This window comes from Anas platyrhynchos, chromosome 20 (genome assembly GCF_047663525.1).
Source record: "Anas platyrhynchos isolate ZD024472 breed Pekin duck chromosome 20, IASCAAS_PekinDuck_T2T, whole genome shotgun sequence".
NCBI lineage: Eukaryota > Metazoa > Chordata > Aves > Anseriformes > Anatidae > Anas > Anas platyrhynchos.
The window spans coordinates 3951227-3974938 of record NC_092606.1 but is presented as its reverse complement, the minus strand read 5'-3'; the positions used below and the strand labels follow the sequence as shown (position 1 = coordinate 3974938).

Sequence of the window (23712 nt, the reverse complement as noted above, 5' to 3'; positions counted from 1 at the left end):
TTAGGAGAGCAGAAGAATTTATGGTTACTCTTCTGGCACATCCCAGAGAAGGAGTCTGCATTAACCATTGCTCAACAGCTCAGAACTAGCAAAGCTGAAAAACGCCATTCCCTGTAGTTCACGTAGCAAGAAGTAACACTAGCACTGTTTATGTGAAACGCCTCTTTGTATCCTCACAGACCCTAAGGGTACACATTTATCAGAAAATATGCAGATAGGGAAAGATCTAAACACACCCACCATGTTTTCACTGACATTATCACTATGAAAGTGTAATATTTTCTAAGCCCATTTCTACTTTTTCAAAGTGATAGCAAAAATGTTTGCTTTCTGGAGCACTTAGCGTGATCGTTTTCTCATTTTTGCTTTGTGCTTTCTGAATAGTTCCATAATATATAATAAACTAAGCATGACATTAAGGGATGTCATTTACAACCCAAATGCATGTGCATAACCATTTTCTTTTGAATACAGTATGTAAACTGCAGAGCACTGTGATCGTTTGAGATATTCTACTGGTACTATTAAGTCATCTGTAAGCGACTCGGCTTTAGTAATATTTCAGTATATAATTATTGCGTGTGTGTGTGTCATCCCACTTTGGCAGCTATGAAGTAAAGAGTTTGTTGTCTAGCAAGTTTCTCTCTGCTGCCTAATTTCAGATGTAACAAACCCTGTAAGGCTGCAGTACTCCAGCGCTGTACTTATCTGTGCTTTCCAACAGCTGAGCAAACCGGATGACTGAAGAAGGGTGTTTTTGCGTTTTTAGGATAGTTTTGAGCTTGAATATAGTTTTACTCGTTTGGCAGATCAGTCTCTTTGGATGTTGTTGAAGTGTCAGTGGGCCCTAAACCTGAACTTCATTCGTACCTTTCGGAGGTGCCTTCTTTATACTGAAATGCAAGTTTTGTAAACAGGGTAAGTTCTCAGAGCTTCTGTGGGTGTTCGGTGTAGGTGTGATGCTTTTGTGGAGAATGGAATCTGCTGAACTTTCTTCACTGAATATATCTTTCAACTGGAGAATGCTTTTCTATTGTGCTTGTTGCTGTTTTTCAAATTTATAAATCTGTCTTTCTCCCAAGATGTGCCACATGGACTCCTTAGGCATTCAGAAGTTATGAAATATGTCATTAATTTCATTTATACTTCTCGGCCTGATGTATTGTGAAACTCCCTAATTTCTGTGGTAAGGGTGTCTAAAATATACTGACATACAGGCTAACCTTAAAAAGCATTGTCTTCTCCTACTGAAAGGTTCAGTCACTGTAGTGACTCTCAAAAGCAGAATACCTGGCTGAGCAGAATAGTCTTTATTTCAACTCACTAAAATTTCTTCTTTTTATTACATTTGGAGATAAGCAGGTCAATAATTTTAAAGGGCTTTCCACACAAAACAAAATTGCTTTTCACAGACACTTTTAAAATTTCTGTTAGGAAAAACCTTCATAGGAAAAGAACAAATTTCTCACCAGGAAGAAAATGACTTTTCTGTAGTGCCTGAGGTTTACTACAGCCCTTCAAAAGTTAGAAAATCTTACAGATAGTTTGAAAATCTTACAGAAAGGTGAATCTCTTTTTGTCAAGTGTGATTCCTGCCGATTGGATTTATATACCATAAATAGTGCACAAAATTCAAAATGGAGTTTTACTACCGTTCCTCTGGGAAAGGGGATTTCTTTTTATGAGTTAGTAAGAATTAGTTCATAGGTGCTAGAAAGCATCACGGTCTGTGCCGTGGGTGTTTGAAGGGTCCTGTGAATGAAACAGCTATTGGTAATCACTTCCTCTCCTCTGCCCCTAAGGAAGTAGAGACCTTTGTGCCATGATAGCATGGGTAAATGTTTCTTCTTATTTGTAGGATTCTCTTTTTAGCCACTGTGTTTATACTGTCATTGATCTATAGAGATAATAATATGTATGATTTATCTTTGTCTCAGGTAAGCACAAGGTGAGTCTGTGATAGCAAGTAACGTACTGTAAAAGTGGCAGAGTCCCATTCATCATTACAGATAAATGTCCTTTCCTTATCCCCACCATGCTGGAGGTGACATACCAAGTCCTCGATGTCCTCAGAATCCTCCCCAAAATAATTCTTACTACTAAAATTAACACGGTATTTTTGTCTCACTGCCCACTTCAAATAAACCGCTTCTGTGACAGCCTGTAAGCAAGGATTAACCAGATAATGAAAGAAAAACGTAGTTACAACAAAAGATGACATTCTGTATCAGGTTACATAGGCTACAGTGCTTATTATCTGACATTCTCCAGACTGTTGCACTGTTTTTCTCTGTACCTCGTAGATTACATAAAATGGTAGTGCACAGCAAGATGATGATGTCATTAAACTAACAAGACAGAGGGAGGTAAGAAGCTGATAAGCATAAAAATAATCTATTAACTTTCATGAGATTTGCATGGGTATAGCTAAACAGGAACTGAGTTCTGTAGGAGATACTGTCAAAAGCTTAGGCTCAGTTTTCATCTAGACATGCAATTAATCGTGATTAAAAATGAGAAGCAGACGCTACTTCAGCACTGTAGCAAGGTACTTCTACCATTGTGCCTGCAGTTATTTACTTGTGCGCGCTCTGACATCTCATTTAAAATAGTCTCTGTGGCTGAGAGTCCAGTCGTAGATGTGCCTTTGAAAGCAGTAGTCCATGTATTAAAAAATTAACCTTTCCTCTTTTCCTCCCTAAATTGCTTCATTAAGCAATTTACCCTTTTTATTATTACCTTTGACTATTTTCACCTCTCTAAATGTCTAAAATATCTGCAGTGAAAATTAGCTGCAGGTGGGGCTTTTGTCTTGCTCCCCCTGTAGATGGCCCATGCAGAAATGTGGTGCCGTATCTGAGCAGCTCTAGCATTGCTCACAAATCAAAGTCTCTTCGCTGTGTCCGTTGTGTTTTACAGATTTTAACTTTGGTCTTTATTTTCTCCAACTCTTGCAGTTGCTCCCGCTGACCCCTCTAATTTTGACACGTGCCAGCTGCATCCCTCTTAACTTGGCATTTTGCTGACTCATTTTTTGACCTACTGGTCTGTTTCCAACTATTCTTTTCCTATAAAGTTCCTTCTTTTGTAAAGCTGTTTAATGCCCATCTCCATCTTATTGTAGTCCCCTATAATTGATTTATGTCAAATACCACATTCATCTCTTCCTCCGGATGGGAAATGTCTTTACTCTGCTCATAAACTGCTGTGTATTCTAAAATCACTTGGTAAGAAGTAAATCGCAGAATTATTTATGAACTAAGCACAACAACAGTAACTTGCTTTAGCTGTGCTAAGTTAAAATGTTTATCTGTCTATGAACTCATACAACATGTGTCTGAAAACTATATGAACTGCATTTTCAAAGGCACGGACAAAACTTTTTTCCTACTTCAAATATGTAATGCCCTAGTTCAGTTTTTCTGTTCATTAATTGTGGTGAAAGCTACCATTTCCTTTGTATGCAAGTGTACTAAGTTAATCAAATTTGTCCTTTATAAATTATTTCTATAAATATTGTAATGTGAGTTCTTAGGACATGCATTCACATGGCATATTTCTGAGTGGCACTGGTGTGATGTCACATCTCTCTTGTAAACATGTCTAACAGTGGTAGAAAACACAAAATTTTATTTTCATGTTTTTTAAGCCAACCCTTTCAAGTTAGTACTTTCCAATATTTCAGATTTCTTCTCTGTTTGGGTTAGTGAAAATAAATTACAACGGCACTTCCATGTGTTTGGGCCTTATAAATTCTCAGTTTTCTGTATTTGGGATGGCAAATTCCTATATGTAAACATCAATCATATATACATTAGCGGCTTTATATTCAAATATTTGATATGCCTGTCTCCTTTTCCACACTAGGTGTCTTTTCAAACATGCTTCACAATCTGCTTTCTGTATCTTGAGACAGAAGTAGAAGGTTTGTATGTACATTCATCACATTAAGGGAAGTGGATGTAGGAAAGGAAAAACATGTAGTTCTTTTTGTTCAATCCTGCATGCAAATGATTTTTATAAAATCCTTGGGTATGGAGGGCATTGCCCTGATTTGCTTGAGAATGGAACCATGACCTCACAAAACTTAGTGTTTTTACACTTAGTGAATTTTAAAGGATCCTAAATTCATATTGTTTGCTTCCAGGGTATCGTTGGTGATTTAAAATGATGCCCTTGAGTATTATGTTGAGAAAGAGGAAGATAATTATTCTTCATTAATTACAGAATTCCTATTATGAGCATTTATAAGCAGATAACATGTATTAACATCTGTTTATGTTATGTGCTGTTGATCATTTCCATATAGCAGAGTCATGACTTTTTTTTTTCCCCAAAGAAATGTTGAGAAATGTTGAGAGCATACAAAAGTCCTTGATGTCGTCCATGTGACCATTTGTTTAGCTGAGTTCAGGCTGGACACAGTATTTAGAGTCTGACTGTTGCTTCTGCTATTCTAATGCATTCAAAAAGTTCAGGGCTTTTTCTGTGTTCACTACCCTTTGTGTATGAAACCTCCCTTCCCGTATCATACCTGCTGCACAGACCTTTCTGTAATTGGCCACTTTTCTAAAGTTAAATTCTTCAAGAACTGACTGCTTAGAATAATTGTAAATATGCACACATTATAGGGGAACTTACGAAAGCCAAAGAGAACATTGTGCTGTTTGCATTTCTCTATATAAGATATACTGGCATTGTGACTGACAAATGCCCTTCAATTTAATTTGAGCACATACTTGAAGTTACAGTTCTCCTGGATTTATGGTGTGGATTTTCCACTCATAATGGAACTTGTACAATGTAATTTAATCAGTCTTGAGTATAACCCTCCAGCTTTGACACATAGAATAACATGTATGTGCCTAATAACTGAAAGATGAAAAGATATTAAGAGTTGTGTGCTCACATGTGAAGATTGTAAACTCTTGGTCACTAAACCTTCTTGAAATGTACAAGTGGTAAGTAACTGTGATTCTATCTACTGCAGAAATATGATTAAAGATAACAAAGAAGTTGTTCCACTAATGGGCAAGAAAACAAATCCATCTGGTAATCCCCCTTCAAACCAGCAAGAGAAAAAGCCAACTGAGAGCACTCCCACAAAGAAAAGGTAGGACTCTCACTCACTCTAAAACATTACAACTCCTTGTTATATCTACTGTAGTAGATATTTGCACTACAATATCACTAACATCTTTATTCATGCTATATATATGGATGAGATAGACCTGATAAACAGAAGGTGCCTTCAAAAAATCATGTGCTTATACTGTTTGTAAGTGGAAGAGTATCCTGCTTACTTAGACATACAATGTGTTCACCCTGATGGGACAAATACATAACCCCTATCCTAGAGACATCAGACTCAAGCACCAGTCTAAGTTAACGTCTCCTATCAGGCAGGCTTTCTGCATCCAATCTATATACCTGTATAAACTTACACAATTGTTGGCAATTAATGGTCAGCATTTCAATAAGTGATCACATGGCAGGGTACACCAGGTTTCATATAAAAGATACTGGCCTGAAAAAAAGGGACATTTCAAGTTTAGCATCACATGAGAATGTAAAGGATTACGGGGAGACAGAGGTGGAATTAAAGAATAAGGGCTGGGTAGAGCAGGAGGTTTGGGAAATCCTATTACAAACAGAAACCTGAATTCACTCTATTTTTTCATAATTCTGATTAATGAGATTTCTTGTTTTATAAAATATTAACTTTAATTCATATTTTATGCTAGAGAATTAATACAATGATTAAGGGTTTGAATTTAATATGAATAGAGAAATAGAAGCAGTAATTCATCCATGATACTATGTTATTGAAACTACCTAAGTTACTGTAGACTGAGGATGGATTTTCATTCATAAACTTTTCACTCTGTGGCTAATTACTAGCTATTATAGTAATTTTTGAACCTCTGAAGGCCTAGGCAATTGTGGCTGTTCTGACATTTATAATTTCTTAATAATCAGAGGAATCACTTTCTACAGAAAAGGTGTCGTAAGTTATTTGAGACCCACTGCCTGGGTGGCCCAATTTCTCCTCTTGTCATTAAATGTAAAAAGAGAAGCTCTTCATTTGAATCGCTGCACTTTGCTTGTAGAATGGGGAGATTGAGGTATCTGAACAGCTCACAATGCACTTAGTACTCCAAAAATGGGCGATTCCATGGAAGATTTATAGTTAAAACAAACATTGGCAAACAGTGGCAAATACTACCCTTCACTTAGTTATCCCCTATCTCCCATTTGGTTTTGTGGCATCAGTAACAGTAACCTTGGGGATTTTGCCATCTCTCTACCAGCAGCTCAGGGTGTGACCACCAACATTCCTGGAGTATAAGGAATGAAGATCACGTGAATTTTAATGCAGTGGTTTAACGTGTTCTATTAATTACATGTTTCTATGCTGCTGCTGTACTTCTGTTGCTTCAAAATGCTTCCTTCTGGTATGCTGTGCCACTAAGCAGCTAGTGCATCTCCATGGGTAGCATTTCTCATTTGGTAAATGTATTGGCCATGTGTACTTTATGAAAAGACAGTGACTTCCCCTTCTTGAAGCTGCTGGTATTTGGGTGGACTAGCAGTATGTAATTAAGCACAGGAAAACCAACACGTACGCTGGGGAGGAGTGCTGCCAACGTTGTCGGAGCCTGATTATGTTTGTGGGCAGTGTTCCTGACAGTGTGCACCATGGCCACGTAAGCACTTGGTTATTTTTTGGCAATTGTCCACTTTGCGTGGTGGTTTTTGTTTTCCCTCCCCTTCCCTCCATGTTATCGCGATGTAACCCACATGCCAGTATAGGTTAGGTATGTCAGCCTCCAAAACAGGGCCTACTTCATAGCTGTTGTATAGCTTTTGGTTGCACATGAACACAATCCTAGGAGAGACATCAGCCTGTAGCACACCATCTCCTCCTGGTGCTGAGCCAAGTGCAGGTGGGACGGTCCAGCTAAGCCTGAAGTGCAGCACTTCTGGCTTTCTGTAGATTCACTGTAGCCTCCAACAGTTGTTGGGACAGATCCTGCACATCATAGCCAGGGAATGCAAAAGCAGGATGAACCCATGGTGTTTTCACCCCTCCTCAGTCTCTCTGCCAGGATCTCTGTGAAACAACAGTGATTTACAGCAGCTGTGAACCTGGTGAGTGTGGTAGAAGTGATGGCAATGGTCCTGTTTCTGTCTAGGTTTTTTCCTGTGCTCTGAGGAGCACTCTATGCCTAGGTAATTTCAGGGACACTGTCGTGCTAGGCAGAAGCTGCACATCTTGAATGTTAAAAGGTATATAAGTTTAAACACCTACATGCAGTGAATTAACACTGGGATCCCCAAGACATTGGAAAATGATATGAACTAGGGCCATTATTAGATCACGCTAGTTTTAGCAGATATCAGTGGGTTGTTCAGTAGTGTCCTAATAACATAAAGCATTTTAGCATCAGTATGTGTACTTTGATTCAACAGGATTCTTTGGGGGAGATGCAGTTAAATGAAAGGAAGAAATACCCTAGGGACTAAACCACAAATATTAGGTGAATTGGAGATATTTTTCAGGTGACTGATATGTAAGACAGTTGCTGAATGAGAAGCCTTGTGGGAGTTACTACATTCACCACTGAAACTCCCCTGTCTTAGATGAAATGTAGAGTGGATTAATGAGATCTAGTAATACCAACCCATTGACTTTGCCTCCCAACTCTGCAGGCTTTTAAAAGGCTAAATCTTACAATTCTTCTCATATTCGCTTTTCTGTGTTGTTTCAAATTTCATTTCTTTTTCCTATAAATAGTTATTTGTTAGCTAGACATTGTTAAATGTCATGCACTGACTGGCAAGATTCAGTTCTGGAGGGTGAATATGTCTTATGTCATTAAACATGTGACCTTTCAAACTTTCTGATTTAATGTTTATCACTGCTGATAGGTTTGGAATGATCTATTTTGATGGCTCCTGGCTGGAGAAATAGGGGCTGCAGTAGAAGGGCGAGCATATTAACATGTCTCTGTGTGTATGCATATATGTATGTCTGTTCAATAAATGTATGGCATTGCATTTAGCGCTTTGTACAGAAGGCAGGTGCAAGGCTGTTTTTAGGCTGATGGTGTAGTGGCTTAGACATGTCAGGACCTGATGCCATGCCTCCTAAAAAAAACTTGGGATCTTCTGCCCGTCTGCCAGCATGTAAGTACTGAATGCTGCCTAAATGTTGGAGTCTGGGATCCTCCCAGGCAAAAGTAGACAAGTCTCTTTCCATCATCTTATTAGATACAATACCAGCAAATTTAAACTGTCAGCATTGTCCCAGGCATTTACATGCATTGCTTTGTTTATTTTATGGTTCAGTTTGCTTTTTTTAACTAATATTTTTAATGCAATGTGTTCAACAGTTCACACTTCTTTCTGGAGATTGATGGTTTTGAAAGCAATGCAACTCCAAATAATACATCTCCCCCTGTGTTTTCAAAACCAATGGATTCAAATATTCGTCCATGGTAAGTTATAGATGCATATTCAGTAGTCATATTGCAAATATATCTATTTTATTTTCAACAGCTACTCCATATTTCTCCTTATATTTCAGAGTTAAAATTTCTCATGGCTTTTCATAGATTTTGGTCACTTTAAAGACAAAACTCCATTGGAGGTCTGTTGTTGCTAGATAATTTATCTTTATCTGCTGCTATCATTCACATCAAATAAATCAGGCCTCAGATTTGAATTAATTTAAAATCAATACTGTCTTCTTTTTTTTTTTTTTTCTAAGCCCCTTATTTGGGATATGTTAGTACAAATGCCATGCACACCTTTGTGTGTTTTCTGCTAGGTGAAAACCACGGCTTAATTTAGTAAACCACATTCCCAGCTCTGTGTGCTAATATCCTTGCTCTGTTGCTCATTAACTACCAAACAACATGAAGATACTGAGTCTGAGATGTTTAAGGCAGCCATTTATGCTGAATGAATAGAGAAAAAAATGTGTCTGGGAAGAGCACACCTAATTTTTAAAAATTGGAGTGGTACTAAAAGCCAGTGATTATGAATAGGGGAAAATGTATCAATGTTAGCATAAACTCAGAATTATCAAATAGTTTTTTGTTTGATGGATGTCTGGTCAGCTTTTTGGAATTAGCTGACCAATTTATTTTGGTTTCAAAGGAAAAGCATCAAAGTTTCTGCCTCTCATTCAGGGACAAACCTGCACAAGACACGTGTATGCTTTGTCACTAGATTCCTCACGGTTTTCTGCAGAGAAGTGATGGACTGAATAAGAATGGACTCTGAGCAACCACCTTTGTTTCAAATAAATATCTGCAGGGCAATGTTAAATGCTTGCATTTTTGTCCATACATCCACTTTGTCAATAGCTAATAGTTTAGTCTCCCGAAGTTATTAACTGGTGATTGTTCATCAAATCTGAACATTATAGAAAACAAAATTATAAGTAAAAAAAAATTGCTATCAATTCATTTTTAAGTCAGATCTGCCTTTAGGAATGTCTGGAAATGGCATAAGTAATTACAAAATACTAATGGCACCGAGATCCTTTAAATTTATTACTGAAATATGTATTTAGAGCCCAGTCTTTGATTTCTTTTAGCTGAGGCTTCCATCTCAGTCAGCTGCAAAATGTTCTTGCGTTGCCTGCAGTGTACTGCGTAGTAAATGCTTAAATCACTTTCATTGTTTGTTTGCAACCCATACTGATTTAGCACTTGTTTTGTGACAGATGACAAATTCAGGATGTGAAAAGGAAGAATGTAAGCTTCAAGGTGCAGCACTAAGGATGTTGCATAACAAGCACTGAACATTAAAAAAAAATAAAAAATAAAAATCCCACAGATAATGAAATAACATAGTAAAATAAAATAGTAAAATGTATGAAATAACATAGTAAAACAAAACATGTGTTTTTCCTAAGGATTTTTAAAATATAATAAAGTATTTTGGGTCTCACCCTTCGTACCACTCACTTGAATATATACAAGGGAGATAAAATGATAAAATTAATATCAGTGTCAAATTAGATTAATTTCAGTTCTACTGTAGATACGGCTTCCTAGCATTGACTGATTCATCAAGCAATTTGGCAAAATGTCTTCCAATATCTTCTTGACTTAGCAGTTATGCTTTTTGTTTTCTGCAGTGCATCTGGAAATGGGGAAGATATGGATTCCCCACAGTCTCTTCAGGATGATGTGACTGAATATAGCCCTAATGTAGACAGTTGGTGAGTAGTACATTTTCTACAAGTCTATGATAGGGTAGATATCACCAATTTCGTTTGACATTTTTCAGAAAAAAGATACCTATGCCTTTCTTAGTTTTCAATAATTAAACTTTGAAATGAACAACTCTAACTTGTGCTTTTCTCAAATCTCATATTTAGTATGAGGATTCTTCGTATATAATTTCTGTTTCATAGATGACAACACAGGACCTAAACCCTTATGCACAACAAGGCATGAGAAAATTCCCAGAAATCAGTATTGTGTACCAACCATACAATGTACAATGTATTTTTCCTTCAAAAGCCAACTCTCATAGGCTAGAAAGCATTTCTTTTAGAGGTGAAACATTGCCCTCTATTTCAGTCAGTATTAAGAAATCTTTGTTAGCTTGATGGAATGAACAAAATGTACTTTCTTAACACTTCTGAGGACTAGTAATCCTGATAGCTAATCTCACTGTGAAAAGAAGATATATAGCTGATGCATTAATGAGGCTTCCAAAGGAAGTCAGCTGGGAGTATTTCTGACTGGGGGTAAAGTATTAAATCATTCCAGAATAACGTATGACCAGGAAAGTTGTGTAAGAAGACGTGAGATTAAAAACAATCTTCTGCTGTGAGTGGGATGGGTGCAGCTGGAGTGCAGCATCAGATAACTTCAGGCACTGAAGTCATAAAGTTGTAGACGGGTCAGAGAAGCATGGAGGGGAGTAATACTGAAGGCAATATAAAGAAAAGTGGAAAGAAGCATATTCATTAGTGTTTCTCAGCCTTTGTTATAGAAAAATGGACAAACTGAGAAAAATGCAAAACAAAATTACTTGAAAAATGTACATTGTAATAAAAAAGCTCTCGATAGCCACTTCTCTGCAAATAAGCAACCTACATAAACGTAGATCTATGCCAAGTTTTATATATATATACATGTATATATATATATATATATATGGGAATAGGGCCAGTATATGTAATCTGGTGTAAGTAATTGCATTTCTTCTTCCTCTTGTGCAGAAAATAAAATAAACCCAAGTAAACTGATTCAGCAATTTCATTATTATTTTTGATAATTCAGTGCTAACATACCACAAGGTCCTGAGCAGACAAGTGCCCGGAAGAAGTTGAAAAGATACATATTTCGAGCAGTGTCTGAGGGAAATGTGGAAGAATTGCAAGGTCTGCTCGCAGAGCTGAAGGAAAGATCAAATGCATGTACAAACATGACTGTGCCAGGTAAGCAGTGGAGTTACCTGAAGGAATACTGATACCACTTCCGGCAGCATAGTATAGTCTAAAACTAGGAAACATAGCAGCTACTTGCAAGTGAATTTGAAGTCACTTGTTTTCAATTAAATATATGCCATTTCTTATTTCTAAATGAAAGATTAAGATACTCAAAAAGCTACCTCCTTGCTGTCTCTGAGGCAACACTGGAGAATATTTGTCCACTGTTTATGATATGCTGAGGGTCTATCTGCACTGTATTCCCAGAGCCATACGTAAGTTAGCCTTTTGCAGTATGGGATTAAAAGCTGATGTCTCTACCACCCTGTAGTCAGTCTAATTGCAGTATAGAGAGGGTTTGTGATGTATGTTGGCATGGCAGAGTGGGTAGGGAAGTTAGGAAAGGGTTTGGGGTTTGTCTGGATTTACCATGGCAGTGGGGTATCTGAAAAAGAAACCAAATACACTGGCCTCCTTATAAATCAGTACCACATCTCTGAAAGTGTCATCTCACAAAATAGCTCAAACAGAGTGAATAAGGAGTAATTGCTTGCTAAATAATATCATATATATTCCCCAGGTCCCACCCCAAATAAACAAAAGATTAGAATTATTTTCCTTCCACTTAATAAATAATGAAGCCTAACATGATCTAATCTCTAAATTTACTCGTACAGATTATCTGATGAAAAAATTCACAGCTTCAGATACTGGCAAAACATGTCTGATGAAAGCTCTACTGAACATCAACCAAAACACAAATGAGATCGTGAATATGCTACTCTCCTTTGCAGAAGAAAATGGTATTTTGGAGAGGTTTATCAATGCAGCATACACAGAAGAGGCCTATAAAGGTACTGCCATCTGATACCAGTTCAGGAATATGGTTAAATATACCATCAATAAATGTAATGTTTTCTTCCAACATTCTAAGAATGGTTTCAATTCCTGAAACAACTTTGATTCATTGTTATTGGTGCTATCTGTTGTGAAACATCATTAATGTTTCATAATGTGCTTGAGAGATTTCACACTAAATACCTGCATCTGCTGTTTCAGGCCAGACAGCTCTAAATATTGCCATTGAAAGAAGACAATATGAAATCACTCAGAGCCTTATAGAAAAAGGAGCTGATGTCAATGCTCACGCCCAGGGTATTTTCTTTAATCCCAAACATAAGCATGAAGGCTTTTATTTCGGTAAGTAGAAACGTGATCTCTCTCCAAAAGGCAGGAAGGAATACCCAAACAAGTAAGTCAGTATGGAAGATGGGCAAGTGTGGATCTTTACTATTAGCTGACCTATATTAAGAAAGTCACATCACAAGATAGGAAAATGTCACAGTACCTTTTGTAAGGTAACTTGTCAGAGTGCAATGTATTATAAACACTCAGAAATACTTGTAAAACAATTATTAAATGCTGAATAGCAAATAAATTGGCATAAATTTGAATCTGAAGATTGTCTCCAAACAATGTTTTCTTGCAAATGAAGTTTTTCTAAAGCAAAAGCCAAATTAAAATTAATCAATATTTAAATGTGCTTTCAAATACTAAGATGCTTAACATAGTCAATTCTATAATACAATTTTAATGCTTGTAATAAAACATGAACAGATGTTACATTTTATAATTTTGTAGGTGAAACTGCACTGGCGTTAGCTGCATGTACCAATCAACCAGACATAATTCAGCTGTTAATGGACAATACCAGGACTAATATTACTTCTCAGGATTCCAGAGGAAACAATATCTTGCATGCATTAGTTACTGTTGCGGAGGACTTTAAAACTCAGAATGACTTTGTAATCAGAATGTATGATATGATTTTGTTGAAAAGTAAAGACAGAAATTTGGAAACAGCAAGGAACAAGGATGGTTTGACACCACTACAATTAGCTGCAAAAACTGGGAAATTAGAGGTAAGTATTAGTTCAGTAGTATCTAAGAGAAATTAAATATAGAGAGAGTCAAGGCCAACCATGTACTCAGACATTAGTGCTCTAGCATGTAGTTTTCCGTGCTGGTTATGCTGTACTATGTATCAGTAGTATTCAGTGAGATAATTTTGCTCAACATAAAAGCAAACATTTCTATTGCAGTGTTGCTTCTGCTCTTCAAGGTTTTTCTCTGACAATACCTTTCTGTATCCATGCTATTTAAAAACAGCCTTGCAAACCTTTGTATTGTACTGAAACTCAGAAGTATTGCATTTATTACAAAACTATTATAAAATATAAAATCTTTGTATAATTTCAGAAGACTCACTAGTACTGCTCTGTTAAGCTGCTGTGGCATTTGGCCCTCATAAATCATCTGTGTTGTGGTAAAGAGTTGACAGTGGGTTAATTTAGAAAGTAAATGGTTAAGTTAAGGGAATGTGAACTCATGGAAAATTGTGCTTTCATCCTTTAGAAAAATCTCTCTGATAGAAAGGCTAGAGGCATTAAAATACTATATTTATTTCCTAGAGGTCTGTAACCTCTAACACCACTTATCAAATGACGGAATTACAAATGTATTGAATTGCAGTACTCTAGCAAATGTGATAGTTTTAAAGTATGGGTTTTGGCAAGTGTATCAGTGTGCTTTCTCTTTTCCCACGAAGAATGCATCTGCTTACAAATGATTCTGTTAATGTTTTAGGTTCTGAAATACATCCTGAGCAGAGAGATAAGAGATAAGCCTAACAGGAGCTTGTCAAGAAAATTCACAGACTGGGCTTATGGTCCTGTTCAGTCTTCTCTTTATGATCTGACAGATCTAGATACCACCACAGACAATTCAGTACTGGAGATTATTGTTTATAATACGAATATTGGTGTAAGTTATCTATTACTAAAATTCATATATTTTCTAGCAGTATACTCATTTCAGGTGCTTTAGCCTACACATTTGACTGAAGAACTTGTAAAACAGTAAATAATAACTTCTGCTTCTTAGTTTTGTATTGGAAGCAAGGTTAATTTTACATCTCTGTAGATTCTTAGCTGTAAGTGAATATGGATTCAGATCCTCAAACATTGGCTAAGTATTTTGGGAGCGTTTCTTTTTCTACATTTAAAGCATTAATTTGCCTTGCATAGGAACATAAACAAGGCCCAGCTGGTCAGACCAAAACTAGTATAATTCCTCCATGGTTTGGTCACTGGCAGCTGCCTAAGAAAGCTCTTGAGAACAGGGGAAGCAAGCAGCAATGCATTCACAGGATATTCCACCTGTCCTCAGCAAATTGCGTCTCACCAGGTTTTGGAGGCAGAGGTGGTGTTTTTTGTTCTGTGCCCTGATGAAATGCTTAGCACCCATAGAAGCCTGTGGACAGGAGTTGCCTGTCTTTACTAATACCATTATTGCTGTGCTACTGTTTATTTTCATGGCATATGAAGTGTGAACAACACCCTATTTTGTCCTATTAATACAATTACTACAATTAACTTATGAATTGTACACAGTTGTTCTAAAAGAAGGTTCTATTAACAGTCATGGAAGCCATAGGGTTGTATATTTACTTAATAAAAACTTCACCTCACATACATGTATTTTAGGCATCTAGGATAGAACCTTATCACAGAATTTTAGTTTTTCAAAGCCAGAATTTGGTGTTTGCTAAATTAAAAAACTGTCATAAAGCTTCTGTATGAAGCAAGTGCAGAAGTTCACACTACAGTTTTATCACAATCACAGTTTAACAAAGCATGGCAGGTTATCACAGCCTGAATTGAAGTTGGCTCATTGTATCTTGTAAATTTAGGGTCTGACAAATATATTGGAGTACAGATGTGTTTCTAGATCAGCAAGATACTGAATAAAATTTATAAAATACATACCTGAAATCATCTCAGTTTCCTTACAGGTGGAAAACTCAAATCCTAATTGTTTGTTTGTTCATTTGTTTTCTACAGAATCGTCATGAAATGCTGACTTTGGAGCCTCTGAATTCACTGCTGCGAATGAAATGGAAGAAGTTTGCACGACACATGTTTTTTATGTCATGTTGTTTTTATTTCCTATACAATATAACACTGACGTTAGTTTCCTACCACAGACCTAATGAAAATGAAGTGAGTACAGTAACTTAACAAATTTTACTGCTTTAAATTGCAATAGTATTTCCTGATCTGTTTTTAAAATGTTGGTGAGTCCAAAAAAAACACCACCAAAACCAGATATCAGTTTATCTGGCTACAGTGAGAGCAGGTTCTCCCAGATCAGGTCTTTGCATCTGGAAGGAAGAGATGTAACAGAGGAAATAATTCTATTTGCGTTTTGTGAAAGTGACCTAAAAGCCACATAATACAAAGACAGGTAGTTGAGTTTCTAAAAGTGTGGGGAGGGGTTTTGCTTTTCTTTTAAGAAAGAAACCTCTGCTATTCTCTGTAAATCCACCATGAATTCAACTGTTAGAGTAATGGCAGAAATTGGGTACCCAGAGAGCTAAATACATGAGACTTCCGGTTACTTTGCCTTTTACCCTTCAGATATGGAACTCAGTCTTTCATTTTGGACATATCTTGCAGGCTCCACCTTATCCACTAGCTCTAACACGTGGTGTGGGATGGCTGCAGTTATCAGGACAGGTGATGGTTATGTTAGGAGCAATATTTTTAGCCATAAAAGAGGTAAGACTTTTAAATAACAAATACATAACATAGTAGGTAAAGAACTTGTCTAGATTTACGAATATGCTGATGATCTGTGTAATGTCTAAAAGTATTCGGCAGAATACATCACTCACTCTGAATGATCCTGGATATTTATTTGAATATGACTGTATTGCTCTGTGAAACAAATATGTGAGGGATTTTCCTTTGGAATTCTTAAGACAAAGAGATTTTATATTTATATTACAGTAATGTTGTCTAATTACTGGGGTTAAGTACAGTTTTGAATTAGAACCTATAACAGAAAAAAGCAGGGCATAATTTTTACCATATACTATAAGTAATTAAAACCAGTATCTAGTTGTTAAATTATGCCAAAGATGATAGAAATTGAGACTCTGCTGTTACAGCTCCATAAAATATTTTTAATTCTAGAAGCTATCATCTTGTCTTATCAATAGATTTTTAGAAGACCAACTTCAAATGCATGATTTTGAAAAAATGATTTTGAGCCCTGCTTTTTCTTACTACCATTTCTGTATTATATTTATCTGTTTACATAGAGTGTAGCCATCTTTCTGCTTAGGCCCTCAGACCTGCAGTCAATTCTCTCAGATGCGTGGTTCCACTTTGCATTGTAAGTCTGTCATGCATGTATTTGATGCTCTCTATATAATACTTATCTATCCTGTGGTCACAGGGAATGATTCCTGGAGCAGATGCTCAATTTTCTTTAGATTATTAGTTTTCAGAGGGATGGATGTAATCTTCCATGCAGCTTTTCTGTAGCACACACTAGTGCTTTCACTGATCAATAACAATACTGGGCGTTGATGTGTACAGGCTGTATTTTTCCCCAAAGTACAGACTGTCTTTATCTGCTCCAGATGCTGTATCTCTTCATGCTGTATATAGAGAAATGTGTTTAAGAAATCTTTTTAATAAACCAGATATAGTTTTTAACTCCTCCAGGAAGGAAAAATAGCATAAAGCTGGTTCAGCTGGTCAGCTGGTCTTGATCACAGATGGTTCCCTCTCCTTTCTAGAATAAGGTTGTGTGATCAGTAAAGAGAGGTGTCTTAACTACACTTTTCTTTCTCTTTCTACAATCATGCTAATATCAATTTTGTGCTGCCAAGAATCTGGTCTATACGCTATCAGAGTGCATCACACGTTCTCTTAGTGTCTTCCTTGCAGAGAGGTTCATAGAAATATCTTGTTAGACTAGAGCTTTAATTAAGCTGCGTCAGAGATGCTATTAAGGATTCCTAATATCTTGCCAGCAAAATCAATTGGCCAGCTATTCTGGGGAGAAGGGTTTACTTAAAGTAAGCTTTAATAAACATAACCATGATATATTAATATACTTACACTTTCTTAAGTCATCTATTTTATTGTTAAATTATATAGGTTATGTTTGTAATGGGGAATGGAATGCAATATGAAATTAGAATTCAAGCATAAGAAACAAGTCATTTCGTATTTTTCCATAATGCTGTTGGTTTTGTTCTAGTAATTTCCCTTTTACAAACATGTGTTTTTTTAACAGTTTTATACAAGCTTTGCTTGTGATCTTCTCTGTCTTTTTGTACTTGTTTTCCTACAAAGAACACCTCGTGTGTCTTGTTTTGGCAATGGCCCTAGGATGGGCTAATATGCTCTATTTCACCAGAGGTTTCCAGTCCATGGGAATATACAGTGTTATGATTCAAAAGGCAAGTATGTTTGTTTGTTTATTTATCTGCCTTGTTACAGTGATTGCTTATCTATACAATCCTAATGAAGCATGTTCAACTTGAATATATTTTATGATTCATATTGAAATTTCTTATTTTTGTATTTTTCTGAAATAATGCATATAATCTACTTTATAACTTCAATGGCAGAGACTACCTTGAATCTTAGAAGAAAGATTTTATTTTATTAAATATGCAAGTAATTTGTGTTTGTGATTTTCAAACAAGAGTTCTGCTATTTAATTGCATCATAGGTTTAACGCCTATATTGTGCAGCTATAGTCACCATTAGAAGTACACAGCATACCAGGCTCTTACTTGCAAGATTAAAAAAAAACAGACCTAAGTTTTCTCTTCCCACTGAGGCTACAATCAGTTTGCTTAATGAAAACAATCTGATACTTCAGTGTTTACTGCACATGTATGCTAGCAGAATATATAAGCATAAAACTAGTTCTCAGTTTTAATTCCTGATAAATATTTAATTTAATTTTTAGGTCATCCTGCAAGATGTGATAAAATTTTTAGTTGTCTATATCGTGTTTTTGCTGGGATTTGGCGTAGGTAAATATTACTGGAGAAAAGCACTGATGCTCTGTGTGAGTAAAAATTTTGGCATTATTATGAATAAGAACCCTATTGTCATGATGAGAGCTCATGTTGGGGTTTCTTCTGGACATTAAAAAGCCAAGTTTAGAGATTTAAAGTCTACCTAGAAACTATCTGAACAGATAAGTAATTTGGCTTTTGCTCAATTGCTTGCAATTTCATCTGCATGTGGGTACTTTCTGTTTCCTTTTGGTAATCTGTCACCTAGCTGCTGGTGCGTATGTTGCTGGGTAGCTGTAGCTCTTTATTATGCAGTGCTTTTTGAATTCTTCAGGATAAAATGTGATGTATAAATAAAGCATTATTGTAATTAAAATTTTCTCATGCTTTTTCCTCAGCTCTTGCTGCATTGATTGAAACTTGCCAAAACGGCAGTGAGTGCCATTCTAACAGCAGTCTGGGACCTGTTCTGATGGATCTTTTTAAGCTCACTCTAGGACTGGGTGATCTGGAGATCCAGCAAAATTCAAAATATCCTGTGCTATTTCTTCTGCTCCTCATAACTTATGTTGTGTTGACTTTTGTTCTTCTCTTGAACATGCTTATTGCATTAATGGGAGAAACAGTGGAAGATATTTCTAAAGAGAGTGAGCACATCTGGAAACTCCAGGTTTGTTTGTGAGTTAGCTTGTTTAATGAAGAATTGATGCATTGGCCAAAATCTTCTAAGCTGTATATGTGGTCACTTACTGTGCTCATAGTAGGGGACAGATATTGACAGTGAGAATCTCCATTTGCATATGTGTACAAAAAATGGAAATATGTACGTTTAGTATAAGAATATCCTGATAACTTCAGAATTAATAGAATTAATAGCTATCCTGAAGGTAATCTTATGGCTTGAATTTTCAATCCCATGTGCTGTCACGTAGCTTTGTGACTTTCATTCCCATGGGTACGTCACCAGGAATGTTTGTTTCACTATCTGCCCAGAAATCTGTAACACAGCATACTTTGTGATTTCATCCCTTGAACTTGCACAATGCATGAGTTCACTCTGATTTTCTATTTTTTACCTAAGCGTGCTTTCTGAGTCCCAAACTGTAATCACAAATGCAGTCAGAATTAGGACTGGAGTTGCTTTCTGTGATGGGCAGCATCCCACTGAAGGAGATATAGCCCCATGGCAGAGTGTTGGTATGAAGGTATTGGGGCTAAGCCCTAACCACTGAGCCTACTTTGAGCATGCCTCCTGAGCTGGGTCTAACTAGAGGAAGTTGTGGACTGTCTAATTGCATATGCCAAATAACCAGTGTCATTCCATATTATTTACTACTGCTGATGTGTGTATCAATTATAGATGGTGGATGGAAGGGTATAACATGTTTTAATGAAAGACGGAGCTCATAAACTGCATATACAGACATTTCTGAATGTAGTTAACCATACTAATGTTACTATTTATTGTTAATAGAGAGCTAGAACCATTTTGGAATTTGAAAAATTCTTACCAAAATCTTTGAGGAAAAAATTCCAACTGGGAGAACGGTGTAAAGTGGCTGAAAATGACACGAGGGTGTGCTTAAGGTAAAGCAAAGTTAGAATATTGTGCTATTGATTATGCTCTGTATCTCTCTTCAAGGTTATTTCTCTTCAAAAGACTCTGAAATATTTTATACATCTGTACAAAACATCTTCTGCTTTTAATACATAGCTCTTTATAAGAAGAAATAGTAAATGCATTTACTGTGCTGAAACTCTGTTTGGGTTTTTTAGTTCTGATCAATTGCTTAAGAAAAGGGAAAATACGTAAGGAAAATACGTAATTTTTTATAAGAGAACTGATTTTCAACCTCAGGTATGTTTTTAATGTAGAAGTATCAGATTTGGTTGCAGGAGATATCAATTTTGTCATAATCACCTTTGAATGTTAACTTAAAAGTAATTATATTTGGAATTAATTGCTAATTGATATGATTAACATATTGAAGAAAATGTTTCTATGCTGTTTTATGAAAAAAACTCAAATATTTAATGTGAGTTTCAATACTATACTCATAATGTGTGGAATTACAAAATAGTCTGAATATCATTCCCATCTACATACAATGTGTAACACTGCAAAAGACAGTCAGCCCTTTAGTATTAGTAAGACAGGTGTTGATGGTAAACCATGGCAATCCCAAGATGGAATGAGGAAATAAAAGGGGAAGTGCAGCTATGTAGCTAGGAGAGAATGCATGCTAATAACATAATTTATATACAATATAAACAGGATTAATGAAGTGAGATGGACCGAGTGGAAAACGCATGTTTCATTTATTAATGAAGATCCAGGGCCAACAGGTACTGCTGAATTTTACACCACAGTATTTATGAAATTTTTTTTCCTTAGAAATGCCTTGATGTAGTTTTATACCTTTAAAAATATAAACTTGCGTAACCTAGATATTCAAAAACTCTATTTACTGCAAGGGAAATACTGCAAGGGAAACTCATGGCTAGTATGGTAGGGGTGTTAAATTAGTTTAAAAAATTTGGAGAGAGGTTTGGTTACAACTTTCATTATTTATGCCTTGGTATTGAAACATGGTAATGTTACCATATTTATTTTTCTCTAAGCAGTTACACTTGATCTAAGTTTTACATTTTCTTCAGGCATTTGAATGGTATAAGAGTGAAGAACTTGTAAACAGACAAAATATTTTTGTTCTGAAACAGCTGTCACAAACTACATTAATTTCCTCCTTGAATAGTTACATACGGCATTGCAAAATTTGGCAAGAAATCAGACTGATTCTACCTAACAATACAGTAGTTTGCTATGTTTTAGTCCTCAAACATTCATGTTTGTTTTGCGATATACATTGGATGACAAATGGCTCCTTGTAAATGTTAACCAGGAAATTCAAGATACCCATCTGCTGACAGTGTTGGAAGTGTAATAGAGAAATGACCTAACTTTGAGGTGTCAGATGTCCTTCTGGGAACAAACATCGGAGTGTATGATAAGGGCATGTGAGGATCTGAGAGATTTGTTTTGCAGTTAGTTCTTTAGTCAATTAACATTTACACTGCTTAGTAGAATGATCCCAGCAACAATGAAAAGGGGCAGACGGAAAACTTTGTATAAGATATGGTAGCAAACTGACAGCTTACTATTTAATTAAATGCATGTTTAAAAAAAAAATTAGTTGTGCAAAAATTTGGTCTTGCATATACAGTTTCTACCATATCCTGTTTTGTTTATAATGCACTTTTTTGCAGATCCAAGCAAAGTTCAAGATAATTCAAGAACTAATAGCAAAACAACCCTGAATACGTTTGAAGAAATGGATGATTTGCCTGAAACTTCTGTTTAGTTCTTCTGTATTTCATATGTGGATGCTTTGGAGGCTAAAAGCATCAGAAGCTGATGTTGAAAGCTTTTTTAGTATTTTGGACAGCTGTAACCAGCTGGAACACAAACTTACAGTGACATGGTCTGATGACTTTAACCCATTTAATCAGTGCAGCTATGCTAAAAATAAAATGGACTATTTCACTGGTTCAATTTTGAGCCTCTTAAAAACCATTGCTGTCCAAGTATGTATGATTATTCAAACTTGGATCTAGACTATGTACTGGTTAAAAAAAGGTCTAATGTGAGATATTTCTTCCTTTTGTGGAAAACTGAGATCTTTGTGATCCCAGTCTGATGTCTTTTGTTTTCAAATCTTTAGCACATTGTATTCTGAAAAAACTTAAGTTTTTGTCATGGTGAAAAGAAAGGCATTTCAATTTTGAAGACTACTAAATGAAGAATTTTACTTTGAAATAACAATGTTCTGGAAACATTTGAAACTTTTGTATTGATGGTCAGTGTTACTGGAATCTTTATCCCACAATTTGGAGAAAGCTTCAAGTAGAAAAATAGCCCCTTTGGGTCTCATTAGCTTTGTGATTTATTTTCCTGTGTATACTACCTAGGGTACAAATGTGGTCTTTATTCATGTGGATCATATGTGGATTTTTATTCATTATTTATATATGTGCCTTCCCATAAAATAATAGGGCAGAAACACAATTCACAATGGAGAATTTCTGAGTTTGTTCAAGTCACAATGTCTTTATTTTTCCTGTTTCTACTTGGCTTTTCCATACTGGTGAATCTTGCTATCACACTGGAAGTTTTCAGGTTTAATTAAATCAATTTCTACATTCAACCACTTCAGAAAGATGAAAGTCAATTTCTTCCCAAAGGAACAGAATAAGTTAAATGCAATATAATTGCAGACTTTATTTTATTTTTATTTTTATTTTTTTTAATTCAGAGGACTGTGTAATGCATTTCTGTAGCACTTTTTATTTCATTACTTGTGATGACCTAGTACTATAAATTATATTTTTTACTTTTCTATTTGTGTATGTATAAAAAGAAATAGTTGTCCTGTGTACCTGTAGATTTCAATTATTACAATATGTATCTTCATTGTCATGGATTTTTGTCGTATATACATTTGGTGCCTGTTTTAAAGGTACTATTTAGGAAACACTCAGGTAAATTCTGTTTTGTGTTTGAATGATAATATGAATTGCATTGGATTCTTACAGCTAAGCCTGAAGTGCGCAAAATGGTCCAAAAAACTTTCTTAACACAGAAGAGAACGTGAGGGAACTCTCCATCGGAAAGGATAGTGCAAAGCTATTTGCAGTGATGGTGAACATATTTTTTGCTACCAAACTGGTCTTCTACAGATGTCCTATGAGGCGTTTGCTACCGTGTATGGCTCGGATGGATGGGATCAAGTTGAAATCTTCAGTTACTTTTTCACAGTGCATAGGAATTCTAGGGGAAGGACATTCATGCATATCAATATACTGATGTAGTATCTGAGCATTGTTTGACCTTCTTAGTAGGATATGTGAGTATGAGAAGAAAAAATCCTATCTTCCAGAATCTTTCATCTGTGCTGGTTGATTTTGCATTGAAACTGACAACAAAGAATATTGTCTTAGGACTATGCAGTTCCATTTGGATTCTTTTGAGTGCCAGTTTTTGTACCAAAAAAATACCTCGTCACATATACTCAGGAACCGGAATAAATGAGTCTGCACTGTATTCCATATTGTTATGGATAGACTTGTCACTAAAAACAAGTTCGGATGTCTCTGCACTGTACTGAGGTCAGACTGTACGCACAGCCATAAAACAGGGAAGACACAAAAAACGTAAGGAATGTGCTGTAGCCATGTCCAGGTTCAAAGCTATGTGATACAAATGAGGAAGGGGGTGGGTGGGTGGGATTGTTTCTAAAAGTTCTTCACTGAGAAAATACCTTGTGTTTGTGGCCATAGAGTCCTGCAACATACCAGTTGTCTCCTATCT

The 23712-nt window shown here is 36.0% G+C and overlaps 1 protein-coding gene across 3 annotated transcripts; it reads left to right on the top strand.

Annotated features, from left to right (window-relative positions):
* The first annotated feature begins 610 nt into the window (after nucleotides 1-610).
* TRPV3 (transient receptor potential cation channel subfamily V member 3) lies at nucleotides 611-23652 on the top strand. Of its 3 annotated transcripts, none has more exons than XM_072026104.1 (18): nucleotides 611-918; nucleotides 4991-5113; nucleotides 8397-8501; nucleotides 10154-10237; nucleotides 11310-11467; nucleotides 12136-12312; nucleotides 12518-12658; nucleotides 13100-13380; nucleotides 14105-14281; nucleotides 15361-15519; nucleotides 15976-16077; nucleotides 16623-16696; nucleotides 17609-17774; nucleotides 18293-18359; nucleotides 18743-19014; nucleotides 19819-19931; nucleotides 20620-20690; nucleotides 22938-23618. In XM_072026104.1, exons 2-18 carry the CDS (start codon nucleotides 4995-4997, stop codon nucleotides 22994-22996), a joined length of 2325 nt encoding a protein of 774 aa, XP_071882205.1. In that variant the 5' UTR covers nucleotides 611-918; nucleotides 4991-4994; the 3' UTR covers nucleotides 22997-23618. The 3 variants fall into 3 exon arrangements, with proteins under 3 accessions (XP_071882205.1, XP_012958446.1, XP_071882206.1); XM_013102992.5 differs by having other exon boundaries at nucleotides 21612-23618; XM_072026105.1 differs by lacking the exons at nucleotides 611-918; nucleotides 4991-5113 and adding an exon at nucleotides 5140-7152 and having other exon boundaries at nucleotides 21612-23652.
* Nucleotides 23653-23712: the final 60 nt, after the last annotated feature.